This window comes from Glandiceps talaboti, chromosome 1 (assembly GCF_964340395.1).
Source record: "Glandiceps talaboti chromosome 1, keGlaTala1.1, whole genome shotgun sequence".
NCBI lineage: Eukaryota > Metazoa > Hemichordata > Enteropneusta > Spengelidae > Glandiceps > Glandiceps talaboti.
Window position 1 is genome coordinate 4,237,725 of NC_135549.1, and position 22,466 is coordinate 4,260,190.

Below are 22,466 nucleotides of genomic sequence, written 5' to 3' on the forward strand. Positions count from 1 at the left end.
TGGTTAATCATCCCTGTCACTTAATATAGTAGCGGTAAAGTTAGCTGTTTACTGACAAAGTAAGTCAGAAAATGTATTATTGTGAATTGTAATCTGAACAAGACATATATGTATTACTTTACCTTGAATCGCCTGCATTGACTACATACAGCTTCCCCCTCATAAAAATAGCTACTAAAGCTGTGCAACCCCCATGTATCCGATACATAGTTTTGTCATGGCCAATTTCTGCATCCTGATGAAAAAAAGAAAATATCAGTCAAAACATTCTGTACAGATATATGGATTTTTGGAATGGATTTGATTTGTTGATGTAACTGTAGAATGAATCAATAATGATGAATTACAAATGTTTTGTCACTTTTTCTACATTTTGTTCAAAGTTTAGGGAGCCTTCAGTATTTAAAAGGAGGGGGGGGGCAGCTGGGGGAATGGGGGGGGGGGGGCTAGGAGGGGGGATTAGGGGGAAGGATTTCATTTTTTACAAATCATCTCTCAGGGGAAGACCATGTTCTAGAAAATGGGATTAAGGAGGGTCACATTTTACTTTGATTCACTGTATTGTCTAGCTTTGCATTATTTGCATTCCATTATTGCCACCAGTTCAAAATCCCATTACTGCCATTTGGGTTGGAGTTAGGGTTAGGGTTAAAATTAATATCAGCCCAAATCAATCAAATCACTGCTGACAACCATGTAGTCAATTAATTCTAGGTTGTGATATATGAGGAGAGAAGTGAGTTTCAAAAGTAAAACAGGAACAGTTTGGTAAGATACTGGGGATAATGTTGTAGAGATGTTGACATTGGTCCCATCAATGTTGGGAGTGTGCCAATCTAATCTTTGGGAGAGCTCAGCCAATGAGTTCAAACACACATATTACCTAATGCAGTCCCTTCACACAAATTCATGTGGTGTGCTAGTAGTGGGAAATAACCAATGCCTTTAAAACTGTCAACATTGGTGGCAGCAGTGGGATTTAAGTCCTTACCATTGATTCTGGGACTGATGACCTTTTCCATTTCTGACAGCATTGTAACCCATGTTTTAAACTACTGGTACTTTAAGGGGAGGGGCATTTTTTAGAGAAAGAAAGTTGAGGGAGGGCCACTTTTTAGCATGACGGAATTGGGAAAGGGTCATATTTTATGCAACTGCCCAGGCCTGATTCCCTTTTTGTAATTACTGAAGGCTCCCTTTGACAGTATAATTGTTTAATGTATATATATATTCCAATTCAGTTTTGGGCAAATATGGAAGTATTTTAGGGAGGTGTAGAGGTGGGTGTGGGCCTGGGGTGTGGGCCCGGGGTGTGGGCATGGGGGGGGGGGGGGGGTTATGGACAAGGAGGTGATTATAACAGAGTAGAATGGGTCTTTCATTTTCAGATAAGACAGCGAGCAAAGTAGACCAGTTGAATTGTATTCCAATATAAATCAGCAACATTGAAAAATGCATCTAGTAATTACAAAATTCTTTTTAAGATCAAATGATGCTATGTGACAACTGGAGACCTACGTTTGAAACATAACACTGACACTAGGGGGCGCTCATCACATGTTAGAAGTCTGAAATCTTACCATTTGCCAAAATGAATTTTCCAGTGCACCAGACACCACACTCTCAACTGGGAGATCCTTTTCAGGAAATGGCCATTTAGACCTGCCATGAAAGCGATCGTTGTGGATATATACATCACTGGCATCAGTAGGACTATTGGCATAATTATTATTGATAACAAGGTGCGATACAACATTGAGATTATCTTGGATATGTTTGTGTAAGGCATGCACTGCCATAATAGCAGTGCCATGGCCAGCATGGCCGTCAAACACAGCAAAATAGGTGTATGAGTTGTCGTCTACATCCTATGAAACAAAGAAACAAAGAAACTTTATTATTTTTGTCCAAATCCCAAAATGTCAGATGTTTTAAGGAATTTGGAGGATTTTTCATGAAGTTATTCAAATAGTCCATGAATCTACTAAGTCTTGGCTGTAAACTAAAACAACATACAAGTAACTCTTTTTTTTTTTAGATGTTAGCAAAGTACACAGGACAAAACTTAATAACAAGGGTCACCATGGAATTACTAGTAATATAACTCTTACCGGTACTACTACTACTACTAATAATAATAATTACATTTCTACTCCAGGGTTCAATTATTTCAGACTTCATGCAATATAAAGATCTAGTTAATTCATGCAGTGAAATGTTTGCCAAATAAATTCTATTCCTTTCTTTCTGTCTGATTTATGATAAAGCTGACACAATAAATAAAGTGAAATTATGAGAATTCCATTACATATCCTTTAAATGTCACACATTGTTAGGCTGAGCAGCAAAAAAACCCAAAGTAGTTAATTTCCGGTAATTTGGGTAGATTACCAGGTATGATTACTAACGATCTCCTAACTCTGAATTACAAAATGTAAGTACATGTATCTCAGACATATATGACTTTTAACTCTGAATTAGGTACCTATATCTCAGACATACATCATAGAAATGACTTTTCAGCTGATTTCATGAAAAGAATGATTCTGATTCCCATGTAATTCCAACTCTGCCAACTCATGGCTGATTATTTACGATATCTTTTATGTAATATGTATCTATTACTAGCTAGACTAACTCTTCAGATTAGAGTACTTTTCCTTCATTGTAATTCTTTTGTAACATTATCCATCAATATGGCATAAATTGAAGCATCATTGACCTTTCATGGACTCAATATCATGTATGTTTGGATATTCAGGTCAGCATGACTGCATGTATGGTTGGACTGACAATTCCCCTGGGTATTGTAATGATATGTCATATACTCTGAAAGTGAAAACCTGCAGTGTTTATGCTAATGTTTTATCACCATAGCTACAGAGAAAGAATGTGTGCGTGAGAAGGAGAGAGTAACTAGCATAATCTTATACTCTGAAAGAGCAAATATAGTGTTTATGCTAATGTTTCATCAACATGGCTAGAGAGAGAGAGAGAGAGAGAGAGAGAGAGAGAGAGAGAGAGAGAGAGAGAGAGAGAGAGAGAGAGAGAGAGAGAGAGAGAGAGAGAGAGAGAGAGAGAGAGAGAGAGAGAGAAGAGAGAATTTAGTAATTTCTACTGTATTTCATACCAATTTTAGAAAACATAACAGTGGTATATGACATTTTCACCAACTTTTTGTACTACTATACATACAACAACAGCACTATGTACATTTAATTATTTATACAACAACTCTTTCACAAGACTGGCACCAGTTCCTTGGGAGATTTTTTTTCATCTCACTATTCAAATGTTATTGTTTGATAGTTTTCTAAAAGAAAATGACCTCAACTTAAAAAGAAAAAATTCCAAGTTATTAGTAGTTTCCCAGTACTGTCAAAGATGTCCACCAACTGTTTCGCAATCACTCACTTACTCAGGTTATCGTTTCACACAAAAGTACATAGTTGTGTTATTGAACAAAATTACTTTATTAAAATAAAGAATAAAAAAATGCCCAGAGAGTTAAAGACGTCTACTCTAGGACCTAAACATATACACCCGTATGTTTTGGCAAGTTCTCTCAAAATCTCTCACACATATGTTCAAGCATTTGAGAAAAATAGAAAAAGCAAACAAATCTTATAAATCCTCTTTCATGTTATTAATCGAAACCCTTTCCTTCCGGTCTCAAGTCAATTCTTAGAAAGACACCCCATAGTTTGTATGTTTTAATTAGCAGTTGACTTTAATAGAGATCTATTTCAACACATGTTTGAAACATCTGGAGTACTGACTTGTTCAATGACCCATACTTGGTATGTTGTACTGTACATTGGCTGACAGAAGAAGTCGTTACTCGACAGGCCAAATATTCATAACATTCTTTAGGAAAGACCATGTGTATACATTGTTAACATGTATTGTAACAAAATTTGCCACACCTAACATCTAGGGATATATCCAATAGGTTAAATTTGTAATTACCCAAAGAGGTGACTGTATGAATCTTAAACCTGAGAAGTTCAAAGTACATTTTGTCTTATTATTTCATTGTGGGGACACTAAAATTTTAAGAGAGAAAGAAGAAGTAGGGGATTTGGTATTCTTGTCACCTTGTTAAGAGAGAACACTAATGATATTCATCAAGGTATATTTTAATACAACTTATTTTATGTCATCTTAGCAAGTTTATCATACTTCATAGCATGTTTGTTGTGCTGTCAAGATACATCGTTAGCTGTTCGTACCTCCTAGCCCTAGGCTATAGCATGTTTGTTGTGCTGTCGAGATACATCGTCAGCCGGTCGTACCTCCTAGCCCTAATATTCTAAAATGTTGTATTACTTACCATAGAGTTTTCTCTTGATGTAGATGAGGTGTCTGTACTTGAAGATGTGGGTGGTTTTGTTGGAGTTGTTTTTTCCTTGTCTTTGGAAGCAAGTTGAAAAACACCTATTGCAGCTTGGTCTTCATTATATAAAGTCTTGCCAGCATTTATTACTCTTTAACAAAACAAATATAACATTTTTTCATTATCTTTGTTAATAATTTGTGTTTTTAATAAAGTTATGTGTATATCTGTGTTTTGTACATGCATGTACATGTGTATGTATGTATGTATGTATGTATGCGCGGTTGTCGTTCTGTTCCATTACATTCAGATATGTTCAGGTGTTAACCTAACATTTCTGTATCTCACCAATATTTCCTTTGAAAAAGAATATTTATTTGAAACGTCGGATTTTACATCTATTTATACGGACTGATTTATAAGTTCCATATGCATTTCTATGTATGTATGTATGTATGTATGTATGTATGTATGTATGTATGTATGTATGTATGTATGTATGTATGTATGTATGTATGTATGTATGTATGTATGTATGTATGTATGTATGTATGTATGTATGTATGTATGTATGTATGTATGTATGTATGTATGTATGTATGTATGTATGTATGTATGTATGTATGTATGTATGTATGTATGTATGTATGTATGTATGTATGTATGTATGTATGTATGTATATAAGTACTGCATAAATTACCAAACTGCTCAAAGAACAAAACAAAACATGCCGCCACCAGCTCATGTGCCCTCTATTTATCAGTAGCTGTCACTTAGCTTTTCAAATGAAAACATCAACTCGCCTAGTCAAAACATTGATGTGCAAAACAGAAAAGTTGGACATGGCTTAATGTCCTCACATATCTGTACTACTAAGTATCACACTAGATTTTTTCTTATAATCTGCTATTCACTTTTAGCTGTTATTAAGGAAAACATTGCCCCACTTTTTTCTATTTTACTCAGTTACTAGTAGCGCCATGAAGCAAGCTGCTTATTTACTGTTTGATTAATTGGGAGTGTTGTATATTATTACAGTTTGTTTTTCAAGCTTTGAACCATACCACACTCTCTGGTAGTGTATGTAGCATAAAGATTGAAATTGAAATAGTAGTCCTCCATAACTGGGACTATGTATTCATCCACTATGTCTTCATACGTAGAATTATAATGAGTGCTTGGTTATTTCCATGAAACATTCAAAACTTAAATGTAATCAAATGTAGGTTTTGATATTTGCATGTCTACCAATTCTAATAATATTATACACTTATTACCTAGCTATGAGTGTACTAGTACACATATGTTACCCTGGGGGCTGTTAAGTAGCAATATTTTACAAGGCTGAAAGCTGGGATGGTAGGTTCCAAGGGAATTGTGGAAGTATACAAGGGGTAATAATATACACTTATTGCCTGTCTATGAGTGTACTAGTAGACATATACTACCCTGGGGGCTGTTAAGTAGCAACTATTTCCCCCAAGGCTGAAAGCTGAGGGAATGAGTTGCTACATACCAGTGTACAGGGTATTATTTCTACTAGTGCCCGAATGGGGCCAGGCAATAAATGTTTTTAATATGACACATCATTCTCAGGCACATAATATTCTTTCCATGGTCAAAGCAAATCCGTGATAAAACTTTGGTGCTTCATGAATATTGCCCTACAGAAAATAGAATGCCACTAGTGCCCCTATATGCAAATTGAGGTCATTATGGGTCAACAGACCATACATGATATGATCTAAGCCAATCACTGAAGGCTTCATGAACATGATGTGTTATAATCCATATTAGTCTGCACATGTTATAGTGACTAGCACTGATTATTTCATTATTCCTAGTACTACAATTTTGAATAACTTTGAAGTATTTTACACTGAAGGTATTTCATTTTTCCTTAAAGACAGTTTTCAATTAACTGTGATGTACTGTTTCTCCTGATCTTAAAAACTCATATCTTACATGTGAACAAGTCTTCATTGTGATTTTTCCCTTGATAGTATATGTATTTTCATCCACAAAAAGACGATGTCAGCAAAAAATAACAGAATAAATTTTTTTGATTGAAATAAAGCATTAAACAGTGACATTTATTGGGTTAAACAGTTAATATAAAACCCGAAATATGACCAAAAATAATGAAAAGGTATGTAACTTTTCTATTGATATACAAACAGATTATTTGCAGTCATGGTGACTTATCACCAACATATAGATTTTGTTAAATCTATTGATCAAAGCAAAAGGTCATATGATTATAGTTTGTAGGAATCAGTAATATTCTAAGACCTTGTCAACTCCATCTGTGTGTGTGATGTGACTAGTAGTAACAGATACATAGGCTTAAACTCTGATAACCTATACTGTTCTATAGATAGGTACTGGTGCATATAATGTTTATGTCATGTTTCTTCTCTGATTTAATTAAAATCTGATGAAAATATGGTTTCTGTTTGCTTTATTTGCCATTATTCTAAATTTTATCTCCAGAGTCTTGAATTTGTTGTAAACATGCACATTGGCAATTCCTGGCAAAAAATGACACAATTACCAATGTGTACACAGGAAGACACAGTTTACAAAAGTATGTATGAAATACAGAAGTAAAGGAAAGTAAATTTTTCTTCATGAAGTGTTTTTTAAAATTCATAATCACATTGTATTAATCCAGATATTTTCTGAAAATCATACAAAACATATTTTCAAAGACTGTGTCTTCACAAGTATACAGACAAGCAGCACACTAATGTGAAAACCCAAAACACTTGTATGAAAACACCATAAGAGTTTTTTCAAGAAGATTTTCATAACTATTTGAGTAAGCAAAAGTGATGAGACAGTGGTGGTGATTTTTGTTAGTGCATCAATAATTAAGACTGCTTGTGCAAACACATGTACCTCTTACATCTGATTGAAAACTCAAAACAGCTTGCTGATAGAAACACTAGTATGAATTCCTGCTAGCAGTACTTCTTTACCTTTTATCAAAAGCTGGTTTTGACAGGAAAATGACAGACATACATGAAGTACTTTCCATTTCATACATGAACTGTCAAAGTGAAATCATTCTCATCATAGTAATGGAAACCCTTTATGTGACATACATTCATCTATCATTTGCACTTGTAAGTGCTTGCAGTGTTCTCTACATGGCTGTACTTTGATGAGTAAAGCAAGTGAAAGTACGGCAGAAAACACTGCAAACACGAAGGCAAATATCCTGAGTACCCACACTGGTAGTCATGAGTCATAGTTTGCTGTTATTATTACATTACATGTATGTTTCTCCATACAGCAAATTTCATAAAAATATAACTGTGTTCATGTAATTTTGTCTCAGATTTCCTCTACATGAAACACTCACTCTCACACTCACACTACATGTATCATAACTGTGTTCATGTAATTTTGTCTCAGATTTCCTCTACATGGAACACTCACTCTCACTACATACATGTGTATATTATAACTGAGTTCATGTAACATTCACAAATTTCATGCTAACTACGTAACATTTCATATTATTAGTGAAAAGTACAATACATGTAATACAGCATCAATTCTAAGGCTACTTGACTGCAACTTGAAAGAGTAATACAGCAAACCCCCAAGTATACAAATGAAGAGGAAATGTCATGTGATAGTCATGTGATTTCATGTTTGCCTTTGACTTCTAACAATGATGTAAACCTACGGTGTTACACCCCAAATAACTCAATGATGGGGACAAATCATGTGAATCATGTGATAGCCATGTTGTTGTTTTTTTTTGCAGTTATGAAAAGCTTGGCATGATTAATATACACGAAGGGATATTTAAAAACATATGGCGTATATTACACATCTGTAAGCTGTTCTTTTAATTACATAACAATGACAAAAAACATGCCATATTCATAAATTTCAATACACTGTTTCAAGGGCATTAATTACTAGTTCTCCATAAACACTAATGATCCCAGGGTCATACAGTTGCTGTCAATTTCAATCATATCCCCATAACGTAAAAATGAAATTGATATTTGATATTTTAGTGATGACATTTTTCACTCATATTTTTATTACATATTTTGACAGGTTCAGTTAATATTGCTGACAATATTTTCTTTATTGCCTTTAGGATTTAATATAGGTACTCAATCATGTGATTGCTTGAATTCAACATCAATTGAAATGTAAATAATATGGGGTAAGACAGCATTTGAAGTACACAGGAGTATACATTTGTATTGTAAGCTAGGGAGCTAAGGTGAGGGATTAGGTAAGGGATAACACTAGGTTAGACTCCCTAATATAAAACTGTTGGCTAATGTTGTAAACTTGGTCATGTTACTTTTTCTCAAGTTTTTGAGAAATATTGGAAGAAATGAAATGAATAGCATATACTTATGGCATAGTAAGAAGTGGTTAAACATTTTGAATCTACAACACAATCTTTACTTTCATTGAAATTGAAGAATATTTCTCTTGAATATATCTTTTGATTCATGTTTTTAAATGTTCGGCATGAAAACTTTCTTTTGTATTAAGTATTAGTATGCTTGGGTAGGATATCATTTAAGATTACTCCATGACTGATATGACTTTTCTTTCTTTGTTTCATTATGGAATGTCTTACTCATCAAAGGATCCAAAAACACAACAACAACTGTCTGTATTTCCCATGATGCACTAGTACAATCAAACTACATGTAATTGTATTTTGTCACAGTAATGGCAATCATATTTCTCCTCCTGAATTTTATATAGAATTTTACTTCAGATTCAACAGGTCAAAAGCCCATCCCATAAAGGAACATACTAGAAAAAATGAACACTTCCTGACATTAAGAACTTTTGAGATCTGGTTATGGTACATGTTTGATGGCAAGAGTTTTTGTTTGAAAGTTGTAGTGCCACTGTACCTACATGTAGATAGTGATAATTCATCACCTTGGACTGTTCAGCAAGTCTGAAACGATTACAGCATTACTATGGGCCTAACCTGAAAGATCAAGGCATTCTTTCCGCTTTATATAATGTGCTTTCTCACAGTAACGAGTGGTGACATATTAAGCAGACTAACAACAGGAGCTTTGAAACTACCATGGGCCTTGATCACAAATTTGATATTGTGAAAATTTTCAGAAACTATACTTTGGAAATTGCTATTGACAGGATTCATGAATTCATGCTTAATATTTTTTTTCTACTGGAGTATACCTAATCCTGGAAATATGGCATACAAGTCATATATCATATACAATTCATTTAATAAGGCTTTAGGCAAGTTAGAAACTAGTAGTAGTGCAAAGATTGGAATTTCCATATTTATTTATCATGGAAATTAGATGTAATTTGACAATGACTACCATATTGATAGAGTTAAATAATTATTAGCTTTATGGTAATCTATCATGTTTTAATGAACTATACTTAGTTACTATCTAGGAGTCTCCTGGGGGTTAGCCTGGTGATATAATTATATCACATAGCAATATGATTATTGATTGATGTGTCAAACTCAAATTAAATACCAAGGTCATATTTCTATGCATATGACTCATTACGACTCATCGTGACCCAATTACTCTAATATACAAAATTTTATTCTATTTTTGTGTGTTTGTTGATTTAATATTATAGTTGTGTTGCAAATCAAGAATGGAATTAACTTTCATGATTGCATCCCATTGATTTATGATACATCAGATGATGTATTTGATTGGTCCCTAAACACTGAGTTCACAAGCAGTTGTTTCATTGGTTCATTACAGGTGGTGTGAACTCTAGTAAAGCAATCACTTTTCACACATTGGCTGCACAAATAGACTTTCTGCAGTGAAATACTGGCCACCTACCTATGAGTCTTTTCTATACATGTAGCTGTCAAAAGGAATGTGCCTCTAGGTGAAATCAAATATCTACAAGGGGCTACATTTGTATATATTAAATCGAAGTCTCTCGAAAATATCTAAAGCTAAGAGCAGCTTATGCTGTCATATACATTTGCTAATGACAACTTGATGATCTACACAGTGTACCTACAATCAGTCAATTTCTCCAGGCTAAATGTTTAGTTTTCCATCCACTGGTATTGAGATTTAGTATAGTCCTACAAACCCTGTTTTTCAATATTTATTGAAATTTTGTACAATTTTCTTGTGTCACTGTGTGAGTGGTGGTGTACTCATTCAAAACATACAATTTAGAAACCATCATATATTACATATGCACTCACAGACAGTTATATAAAAGAGAGGCTTTACATAGGATACAAACCTCAAAACTAATTAGTTTATGTATCTGGGTGTACCAGTCTTTCATTTCTCTGTAAATCTTGTGGTCAGTTGTGTCAAAACTGAATAAAGATCTACACAGAGCTTAAAGTCAATTTGAAATTATGGAAGGCATGATTCATTCAAAATGTACTTTTAATAAATCTTGTTAATACTTGTTTATGCACAAATCATCGTCAGATTGATCTCACAAAAGTCATGATTTCTTAAAGTCATATTTGAATAAAAGGATTAGATAAATTTATGGCAGTATGTACATACATATTCATCCAATAAAGCTCTCGAGAGCTTCAACTAAAATAACAAACTCCTGAAGTAAATGGTTAACCATGCAGAAAGGTTGCTGGGGGCAAGTAAACTTACTAGTAAGTATCTATGAGTATGTGGTATTCGGGGTTTGAAATACAGCTGTCAAGATTCAATGTTGATTTGTGTGGCACAGTATAGGGTATAGTCTAGATGGAAATTATGGTTCACTATACATTTAGCATCAGTTGCTGTTAATTTAGACATATTTTATCAGTGTCTTTGTAATGGCAATTTGTTCAAATTACCACTACATTATATTGTACACAGAATCGTAGGTTTATCATACATTGTTGGTTACTCTGGAACACTGTTTTCACTAAGCTACAAGAACCCCTGTACCAGGGGGTGGAAACTTGTCAAATTTTATATTTTGGTGGAATGAATACCTATAGAACACTAACAAAAACATTGTAGAACTATCACTAAAACTGATTACATTATATAGTGAAACCTACAGGCAATATACACAGTGTTTTCCCCACCAAAGAGAAAGCCCAATGCTATTACTGTCCTTGCCACCGGGGCGGGCACGCTTGGCAGGTTTCTGTCATGCTTACAAAAGGTTCTTCCATCCATGAGTTTTAGTAATCTTTTGAATAACAACATGAAGAGAAATATATTTAAATGTTGAAGACATGCTTATTAAGTTGTTATAAGCTGATCATTATGCAAAGCATATGTAAATGAACATGCTATTGATAAGTAAATTATTTATGTAAATTAGCCACCATCCTTGCCATCTCTCCTGGGGAGAACACTGATATGATGTGACATAAGTAGGTGAACACGAACCATGACTCATGAATGAATGAATCATGAATTGTATATAAACTAGAAATAACATCAGTGACTTGTCACAAATCATAACTATATGTAGGAAATACTCTATACTGCAGGGATTTGAAAGTTTTTATATGACTACATTTGTCAGCGGGAAACAAGATTCATTGTATAATATACTTATAGTTACCAGTACTAAGGCTTTAAACATTATGAAGTACTTTTTAAATGATTTCTCTTGAATTATTGCCCAATTTTTTTTACAATATTTATTTTCCACAAAAATAAAATCACAGTAAAAATATTTCTGTTCTAATTTTAATACTAAGTTTACAAGTTTAATTGATCAACTGTCTCAAGATTTTTATCAAATTAGCAATTGATGATTTTAACTAGATAAATGAATTATGAGAAGAAAAATAAATTATACACTAGTAATGGTATAAAATCTATTCTAAACCTGTAAAAACATTAAATTCATGAAATTTGAGCACTGACATTTGTGTTAAAAATGTAAATGTCAGCTGTTACTTTTAATATATATTTTACATTTTTAACTATAAATGTCAGTTGCTTGTTTGTGGTATCCATATAGGAGCTAAGACCAACTATGATTAAATGCTCACTACGTTTCTTAGATTTTGAGCGTAAATAGCCTGCTAGCACTTCATCATCATCACCTTGCCAGCTTCTTCTGTGCTGTATATCATATACTAAACAGCTTATTAAGTTGGTTGTAATTCACATCAAAAACAATTTATCTGTGGAGTGTTTGAAGAGTTGATTACATTTGTAGAAATAAGGTCACATTGAGTAGGTTACCTTACAGCTTTTAGAATGTGAGATTTTGATTTACAACTGTTAGTTGTTATACACACAGTATACACACTGTATTAGATTGCCAGGTATCTGTGTCTTAAACACCATGGGGGGAGTCGACCTGACTGTGTATCACACTGTCAATGCAGTAACACTTGTAACATGGCAGAATACCATCAGCCATCAGTATTTATCAAAACATCATGTGAAATCAGTATTTATCAAAATACCATGGTGAAATTTCAGTATTTGGCATATGAAGAGTAAGTACAACATTACAATGTCTATGCATGCATTTCAAAGTTGACTTTGTTTACATTATAAATATAGTAGTAAATGAATACACAAACATTTTAAATCTTTCTTCTTGAAGTTCGATTGTTAAAACTTTATTAAAACTTTTCACACAATCTTGACCTTGGCATAATTTGGTATCATTTGTCAGATAAGGCCACAGTATGTCAAGCTCCAAATGTAAGAATATTGCGATCCAGAATCTAAAGTATTGAAGTAAATTAAAGGAATGAAAATATTATATGTGTTATTACAACTTTAATATGGTATCTACACAGCTTTTAATAGGTAAAAGTAAAATCTTTTCATAAAATTGTAGATGAAATTAAAAACTGTGATTAAGAAACTTCCTATAGATGGTCATCCCATAGCCTGTATCACATTAAATATTTACACACTGCTACTCCCACCCATTATGTTGATCTGGTGTTGTTTGCATATGAGCAATCTAGATATACAAGATTATCCTGCTTATCTCAGTTTTCATCATACATGGGTAAAAAACATCTTAATATCTGCCCACACATTTCATCAAATATGAATCCTTGATATTTACAATTCAGGTTTGCTTGTCAACTTGTCGTGTCGATTACTGTCAGGTTCTGCCCCTTTTTAAAAATTAAGTCACCCAAGATGTATAACTTTAAAGAAAGAACGTCACACATTTCTTCTAGAATGTAATGCTTTCAAAATCTGATAAGTATAATCATTTCATCTTTGTTCTTAACACAAAAGGAAACAATACTGGATACTTGTTTTGTTTATTTGAACAATTTCAAGGACAAAAAATACAATACCAAAGCAATCAGTCTGGCAGTATTTGAGTTTAAGTGGTGCGCACACACACACACACACACACACACTGCATCATGCCTATAGCACTACTGAAGCTTATATCACATCAGTTGTACTCAAAAAACCTGAAAAATTTGACATCACAATTTTGAATGAAACTGCAAAAAAAGAAAGAATTATTACATATATTCATTTCATTATCATTCTTCTAAAAATAACAAAATATTTAGAATGAGTTCTTTAAACAATCATTCTTTTATATGCTAAATTTAATTTGCAACAAACAAGCTGTTTCCATTAACTTTGAAATAAGTCTTTCAATTATACAATATATGAGTATCATTTCTCATAATGACATTATCAATCAAACATAAATCTAGAAAAAAGGTTTTATTACATTTTTCAATAAATTTGTCTCTACATTTCAGGTAATTTGGCCAATGTGTTGTGCAAATTTACAATTTTTTTCCTACAAAGTCATGTGGATAAATAGATTCCATTTACCATTAAATTCTGCCTTGCCTTTCAAAAGATTTTAATTGCATCGGGTCAAGTTTACTCAAGACTTTTGTCAAATTATCAATTCATGACTAGAACTAGAATAATGAATTAATAAATTAAGAAAAGATAAATAAATTATAAAAGTAACAATGGTATAAAATCTATTCTAACCTATAAATATTCAGTAGTCATTTTTGTTAATATTGTGAATGTCAGCTGTGCTGTTATATATTTTTTATATTTTTAATTGTAAATTTCAGCTGCTTGACTTGTATGTGGTGTGTATAAATGCTGAACTAATGTTACATTACTAAAATAGCACACAAAATTACACAAAATCAAGACCTTGTAAAACAGTAATGACCTTGACAATAAATTATTACACAGCCTTCTTTGGCAAGGATACATATCATAGTAAACATTTAAAACAAAACAGTATCAGACAGTACACACCCATCTTGAGTTTCACTCAGTCACAAAGAAAGGTGAGCTTGTAATATAAAACAGTGAACAAACGTAAGCCCACGTTCTACATCATGAAGTGAATAGGAAATGATGAATTTACGCACACTTTGTTCAGTCTTCATCATTCAAATTCAGTGAGGTGAAAAATATCAACGCTGCTTCACCACAAGACTGATTAATCTTCATCCCTATAGAGTTGACAATCAATAGCTACAGTCTGTGTTTGTGTACATTCTAATAATGTGTTATATTTCTAAAAGGAGGTATAAAAATCCTACAGAAAATATAGTTACTCATCACATGTTCCACTTTGTATACTTATCACAGTACACTGTGTGATGATGTATTGATAGTGGAGAACGGTAATAACGAATTATGATTATAAAGAACTTTCCATTATTTGGATCAGCAATTTTGCTTTGTTAGATAACAAAATGTATCAAAGTATCTAAAAATGTTTAGAAAATTACAAAATCAAAAAACTAAAACTAAATTAAACTCTGAATTCTAGGAATATAAACAGGAAATCTTTTGAAATGTTTAGATACTTTGTACATGTGATGTCACTAGCATAGTAAAACATTTTGTGTAAATGACGTTTATATTTTAGCTAGAAGAAGAGTGACAAGTGTGATATTGGGCCCTCATTCTGTTAATATCCCCTGATACTGAAATAATAAATTAATGTAATACCAATTAAATTGTGTACAGCATTAATTATCTACTTTAATTTCTGATGTTACTATTCAAAATACAAAATAGTGTATGAATTTATAAAACTTCAAAAAATAATTATTTTATTTTGTAATGACAAGACTTGACCTGCATGAATATGTAGATTACATCATCTCCATCTCTGACATAGTATGTTTAGTCATTGACTAGTCACTCCAACCTATTAATATGCAGACAACCAGTTTTGCTGATCATTCAATGCGTCATCACAACTGTTACCATTCATATTTCATACAAGGTTAAAGTATTTTTTGTTATAAATCAGGTCAGTAGACACCAGACATTGACCTCTGTCAGTTTCACTTATAAATGGCTCAGAGGCATCACATGTATATTCTTGCCAGAATATTGTTTCTTGATTTTCATACAAATATCACTACTGCCACAAATGATAGACACTTTTGAACTCTGTATTGATTTCTTGAAAATGACCTTAGATTCTTTTAATCACAATATTACAATGAATATACAATTAATAGCATAACTAGGGCAATTATGGATAATGGCAATCGACTTTGGCGAAAGATTGGCTGACGACACAGCTATTTAAATGATAATACAATTTGCAATAAAACTTGACTGACAGTTTCATTGTCATTATGTGTTTCATTCTAGTATATCTGAACACGGCAAATAGCGAGTATTTGAAAATCATCACTTAAATTCTCCGTGTAAATGATTTGAAAATATTTATCGAGAAATTGAGGTGATCAGAAATATGGTACGAGGTACTGAATACGATACGGAAGTGTGTGTATTTAGTTAGAACTACGGAAGACGAAGACACGCCTACTTCTTTGACATGTCGGCGTGCGTCATCGAAAGTCGAGAATACTGAAAAAAAATATCGAAATGAAACTAAAATAATTCTTTCACGGGATAGAAGAGAACAAGTATCAAAATAAACTGAAATTAGTCAAGTACAAAAGGGAACAGAGCTATTGTCATTAGTTTGTTGTCGTCCGCTTCAAGTGAACGTTCGGTAAACATCAGAGTTGACCTAAAAGACGTAGAGCATAACAATACACGTATCGTCAAGTTGAAGTTCACGATAAGCCAGCGAAGACATATCCGCGGGTGAAAGCGCGAACCGAAAATAATGTTTTGAGAGAAATTGGTTAAATTAGACGAAATACTTACTCTGAGTATCCACTGTTCCACGGAAGTCTAGTTAAATCACGGGGAACTAGAATTGGCCGTAAAGTATGATCAGCGGACACCTTCACTTCTTCGTCGCTCAAATTGAGGAATTCTGGTCGACTGTACGGATATTTGATAGGCAGGTCTTCCATTTGTGGTAGCTTATCTTGGGCGTTTGCCGTGTGCAAGTTAGCTACCACGTTATTGACGACTGACCTGAATCGGTTGAGCATTTTCTTCGCTGCTGTCAGATCCCCAATCAATGAACACATAAGTTTACTGAAGCAGCCGCCATATTATTTCCCCATGCCGTATGTTAATTTGTAGCGCATTATTCAAAGGCTGTCTGGGAGTCAGAACACGAACTTTTTGTAGATTTACATTACATTCATGATCATATACGATATATTTTATCATATTTTAATCAAATAATAATAATAAAATACGGCAATTATACCGTAACTGCAGTGATATTTTCATTCATATTTTCGAATTTGAGTAATCGAAATGGAGACATTCATTTCAGTCACTCAACTGTAAATACTCCGAGCAGGTTGTTGTTTATGTTTGATATACAGAAAGAATGATAGACTGCTATCTACTTTGCCTAGGGGTTTCGTCAGAAGTACGAGATATGCAGTGCTGTAGAGATTGGTATAATTCATGATGAGTTAGTCCATGAATACTGAGCGACGAAAAGCTACTGTTTTTAAGTAAGTTTAGTCTACTGTATCTCACTCGTCTCCTATGCTAGCTGCAACGTTACAGTTACACTAATACGGTTGAGTTTTTAGCACAGCGCCACGAAGACAATGGTGCAATACTTTTGTCTTTCGTAGCTTTTAAGAAATACATCTCAAGCTTTTGTGTTTATATTTATTTCGAAATATATGGAAAGTCAAAAGGAAAAGAAGAAAGACTGTCTGATTTATTAGAAAACCGTTTACACGTCATTTCATTAATAACATACACAACGTTGAATGCATTTCAAATTAATGCAATCATTTTAATTTATTGAGAAATATGAGTTTGTTTTCAGTGTTCAGTGTTATAGATTTGGTGCAAGTCATAGAGGAATATGTCAAGTTTCCAACAAATAAATAGCAACGTTGGGAAGAAGGAGCGTGACATGATTATCACCACATACATCAATCATGATCATGTCAATGAATGTGTTTTCAATATTTTGTCGTCTGCTGTCGTGAGTTTTGGCCATGTAGTTTATACTTTGACCATACTACACACTTCGTGTAGGGTCTATGCTTTGACTTAGTCTTGCTATGTCGATCAATACGTGTGGCAAAGAAAACAAAGGAGACCAAATTTCATATTCAATAACATAATTCTATTTTCCATTGGTACCTTGTTTCAGGAAAGGGCTAAAAATAATTTCATATACATGTACCCGGTATGTACACATTTTTTAGGTAATAAAACAGTCGTATGGTTTGGGAGAGTTACTTTTCTGCTATTTCTCAATAAAAGCAGTATGTCAACAGGAACAGTACAGTGGCTGTTGTGTCTGAAATGAAACACTGAGGAAGTTCACAGCCAAGTTTTCTCTCAGGGAGGAAGGAGGGACTTAATGATGTAGCTGAGACATCACAAAGAGTTAGTGATGTGCAAAACAAAGTGGCCTTATATTCAATCGTTCCAGGGGGCACACTAATTAACAGTTAAATTGGGTTGAATTATAACACACTCTGAAGGAAACTCTGTAATAATTCTGTTAGGTCATTGTACTGTGGAAATTGCCAAAATTAAATGTCATGTCCACTTTTCTGTTTTCAACTTTATTCATACTTGTTTGATAGCTAGAAAACTTCAAATAATCACTCATCAGTGTACAGACCAAAGATTATTCAAATGTATAGATTAATATTAGTTAGCACAACATGAAAACACATTTTTTCTTCATAATATTCTCTGAAAAAATCATACAAAATATGATTTGCAAGTTCCACACCATATATTTCTAATCCATTCAAGTTTAATTGTATACTGAGTGTGCATTTTTCTTTTGTTACGAAATGTATGCGGAGCATAATAATGTTGAGTTCTTTGATAAAAGGAAATAATTTTTTTGTGATGTGCTGTTGTTCTACAGAGTTCTAGTATACTAGTAATTTATTCATTGACCTGAGACCTTTGCTGAAGAGTTGAATTTGGTTCTCAAATTAAATAATAGAAATATGTATGGACCTTTTAATAATACCTAATACTAAATTTACCCTACTCCCACCCCTCCTGAAACCAGGACTCAAAAGACTTTGCATATAGTTTGCTTTGATTGTATTATGCACCAACATTGCATGTACTAAGAGATTTAATAATGCCATCTGGAGAGTGAGTGTGCCAGAAGCATTTGTAAGGAACATGTGAACTCAATCAATAAATCAATTCATAGGGCAATGTTTACATAGGATGATGTATTCCAATATAAAATGACAATGAACACTCAATGACAGTAATATTGTGCCTGCAGAAGGCCCAGCAGATCCTTTGTCATGTCATCATGTATATGAACACTGCCCTCTAGTGTCAGAGTTGGCAAGTGCTTTAATTTTTCTATGACAATTTAATGTATACGTTGGTATGCAGGGTATGTATAAACCTTTTTACCATTTGGTGGTTATGACTTATGTTACTCATACACTTTAGGTTTTGCCAAATGGTTCCCCACCCACTGATTGGTCAATTGCTGCCTGTCTGTGTAACTCTTCAGACTTTGGCTCCACCAATCTCACTATTAAAGTATAAATGTATTTTGTAACCTACACATGCTGACCAAGTACATGATGAACATTTTGTTTATACATGTAATACATTTATCGCATGTTCCCAGACATTCAGTGAAATACCCAGACCACAGGCTTATGTCTGTAAATTTTCAATTTCATTTGTAATGCCCCAGGGGACACAGAAAAGTACTGTTACAGTCAAATATAAATATAGATCACTGACGTGTACGTGTAGTTACTGTATATACCTTTTGCAGAGATCAATGCTGTGGAGTCTGACTATGTACTCTTATATGTCTATCAAACACTTTTGAGACCCTCCACCAATATGTGTGAGTGGAGGAACATAAAATGCATCATAAAAATGATATAATATTTAATATTTAATATTTTGATATTTAGTATAATGTAGATGCTACAATACTAAGAATGAAATGTTTGGGTTACATTGAGTCTAATGTATCAAAGTAGGGTGACTACATTAGAGTTTCACTTGACAAAATATAGTATATTTTAATATACATATACATTTGTCAAGTGAAACTCTAATATGATATTCTTGCAGAATTTACTTTATAAGTGTTTTTGTTAAAGAAGGGCAGAAATACTGTAATAGTAAAATCTACATATGTTCCCCAGGTGTTTGAATAATAATATGTACATTATATTTTGGGGTACATGTTATGTTTATTTTTTCAAATTTCCTCTAGATATAGTAAGAAAATAAGAGCCAGCAACACATTTTGTTACTCCCCTCTCTATACTTCACTAGTAGCCTATAGGAAAGAATGTGAATAACACTTGAGTGAAACAACTGTACAATTAGAACAGTTTACACATTTGTACTCAATCTAGGGATTTAGGATTAGATATAGGTTAGTGATAGGAATAAGGTTAGACCGCCAACATACTATTCTGTCTATCAGGGTCTCAGTTACATTGTAACTTAGTTTAACACAAACTAAAACTACTGTTGCGATATGTTGATATAAGCTGTTGAATCACAGACAAGTATTAAAGTTGTCTGTGATTGAATGGACAGTTGGTTTAATTGTACTCACAGTAGGGTGGTGTTTTTGATAATTAATTTCCATGGTTTTGCAGAGAATATTTTTGGGACTTCTTACCCACTTGTCTAACTTAGCACATCATTATTTTATTTATTATTATTATTTTACTTTGTGTCTTACTTAGTAAACCAAGACATCAAGTTCTAGACTTTCTCACAGCCTCAGTAGCATCGATGGCAGAAAACAGCTGTTTTATATATACTGATGTCCGACTGTCACAATAACATGGTCAGGCGCAGTAACACGTGTGTCAAGGAATGGTTAGTCCTATGTAGTCAATGGGAGTGCACAGTATTAGATAGAGTGCAAGTACAATGTGTGCCGTAGATATTGGTACATACAAACAGTTGCATTCTGCTAGCGATGCTCCTGAGGCTGTGAGAGAGTCTATAAATCGACTGCCAGAGTAGTACATACATGAATGATGATGTCATCAACTACAAATGGCTACTATTCTACACTTGCCCTTGAAATAGATTTCCAAGCCCAGGTGTATCTGTGCTTGATAAATATAATACAAGTTTCCATCAAGAGTTTACGGGATATCCTTTTTTATACATTATTCACAAAACCTAAAATATGTGCTGTTTCCTGGGGGTATTATCTTTCCTTCCCACTGAAGGAAAATTATGTGCTCATAGAGAGTGTACCATAGTCTAGAAACTATGTGTGGACTCATTTCCTATGATCTCTCTCTCCACTGTATAGTCAAATGGCATTCTCTAACACAGCATTCTGTTCTAACCACCGACAGGTAGTTTAGTTAATGCTATTGGAGTGTTGATATAAACATGATGTTATCATATTCTAATGTGACTTACATGTACTTATTAAAGACTGGGTTTGTAATAAACTGAACGAAGTAACCAATTACAACCACCTGTCAGTATATGATAGATCAATACTGACAAGCGCTATTCATCTTTTCCCCAGTAGGCGCTTTAGCTACATTTCGGTAGAATTTGTCCATTTGACTATACATAGAGAGAGAGAGGTCACAGAAAATGAGCCCACACGTGTAGTTTGTAGACTATTAAAGAGCAGCATGGATTGCAGGCTGCCATCCACATGCCCCATTAACTTTAATTCAGTCAGTGTAGAGAGTTTCTTGAACACCAAGACAAGTATCTTGGCTATAATCCAGTGGTGAGGGGATTTTTGGCTCTAGGCCTTTCCCCACCTACCATGCATGGAATTTTGCTAGCGGCCGTTTACTTTAATGAATGTATGGCCAGTACGGAGGTGAAAATTATTTTGCTTTTAAATTTTTCCCACTGTGAGCCACAGAGGTAGGAGAAAATCCCCACATGACACTGGTTTTAGGCTACTGGGCTATATAGCTTCATTAGATAGTAGGAACAGGACAAGTCTTGGGTAACCAGACAGCTTTTGTAACCATATTAACATGTAAAATTTGTAGGATATTGCACGAAAATTCCTTTCAAAGTTACCATAGACATAGTCCCTCTATCTATGATAGAGAGATGTGCCATAGATAACAATAAACAATGTTACTGCAGATATGAGTGAAGCTAAAAAAATAAAAAATTAGAAAATAAAACTTTCTTCCTATCTCATTATCATACTGATTTTCTCCAGTCAATTTTGAAGTAAAAGATTAAAGTCTGCCATACATAATTAATGGGAATTTAGATTTGTTGACTCTGATTTTTAAGTAAGACATACTACGTACACTGTAACCTATCTAAACAGTGCTACAAATGTGGTGATGGATGCTGTCTATTCCTATAAATAGTCTGCTAATAATAGAACTATGCTCCATGAATTAGCTAAGAGATCTATTTCAAGTTGACACCAGAAAATATTTTTGGCATTAGATCCAGCTGGGATCATAATTACCAAGTTGTTATACTTTGCAAGTTTGAGTTCAGTCTTCTACGATAACCCAAGGTTGTTTTATGAAGTGACTCCCACGTTAACTTGAAGAACTGTTTTAGTTATATCTACCACTGAATGGTTCAGTTACTGTGGATATTTCAAACGGTTATACTGTACAAATTATCTGATGTTATCTCTTACTCTGACTAGGCTAGCTTGAGGGATATTTATGAGTCTGCCCCACTACAAAGTAACCATGCACAACAAAGATAAGATAATTCATTTGATCTGAGTCTGAAGTTCTGCACTCTAGTCATTTTACACTGGGGACTCTGGTAAGTCAGTTACATTTACTATTCT

At 33.6% G+C, this 22,466-nt stretch overlaps 1 protein-coding gene across 1 annotated transcript in view; it reads right to left on the reverse strand.

Moving 5' to 3' along the window:
* Nucleotides 1-16,757, reverse strand: part of LOC144432522 (protein phosphatase 1H-like) — a 40,725-nt gene extending 23,968 nt beyond the window's left edge. Inside the window, exons 1-4 of the mRNA XM_078120787.1 lie at nt 16,457-16,757; nt 4,334-4,487; nt 1,581-1,868; nt 123-235 (exon numbers count right to left, since the gene is read on the reverse strand). Of these exons, the coding sequence (XP_077976913.1) occupies nt 123-235; nt 1,581-1,868; nt 4,334-4,487; nt 16,457-16,728 (827 nt within the window). The 5' untranslated portion in view covers nt 16,729-16,757. The remainder of the gene's footprint in view (nt 1-122; nt 236-1,580; nt 1,869-4,333; nt 4,488-16,456) is intronic.
* Nucleotides 16,758-22,466: the final 5,709 nt, after the last annotated feature.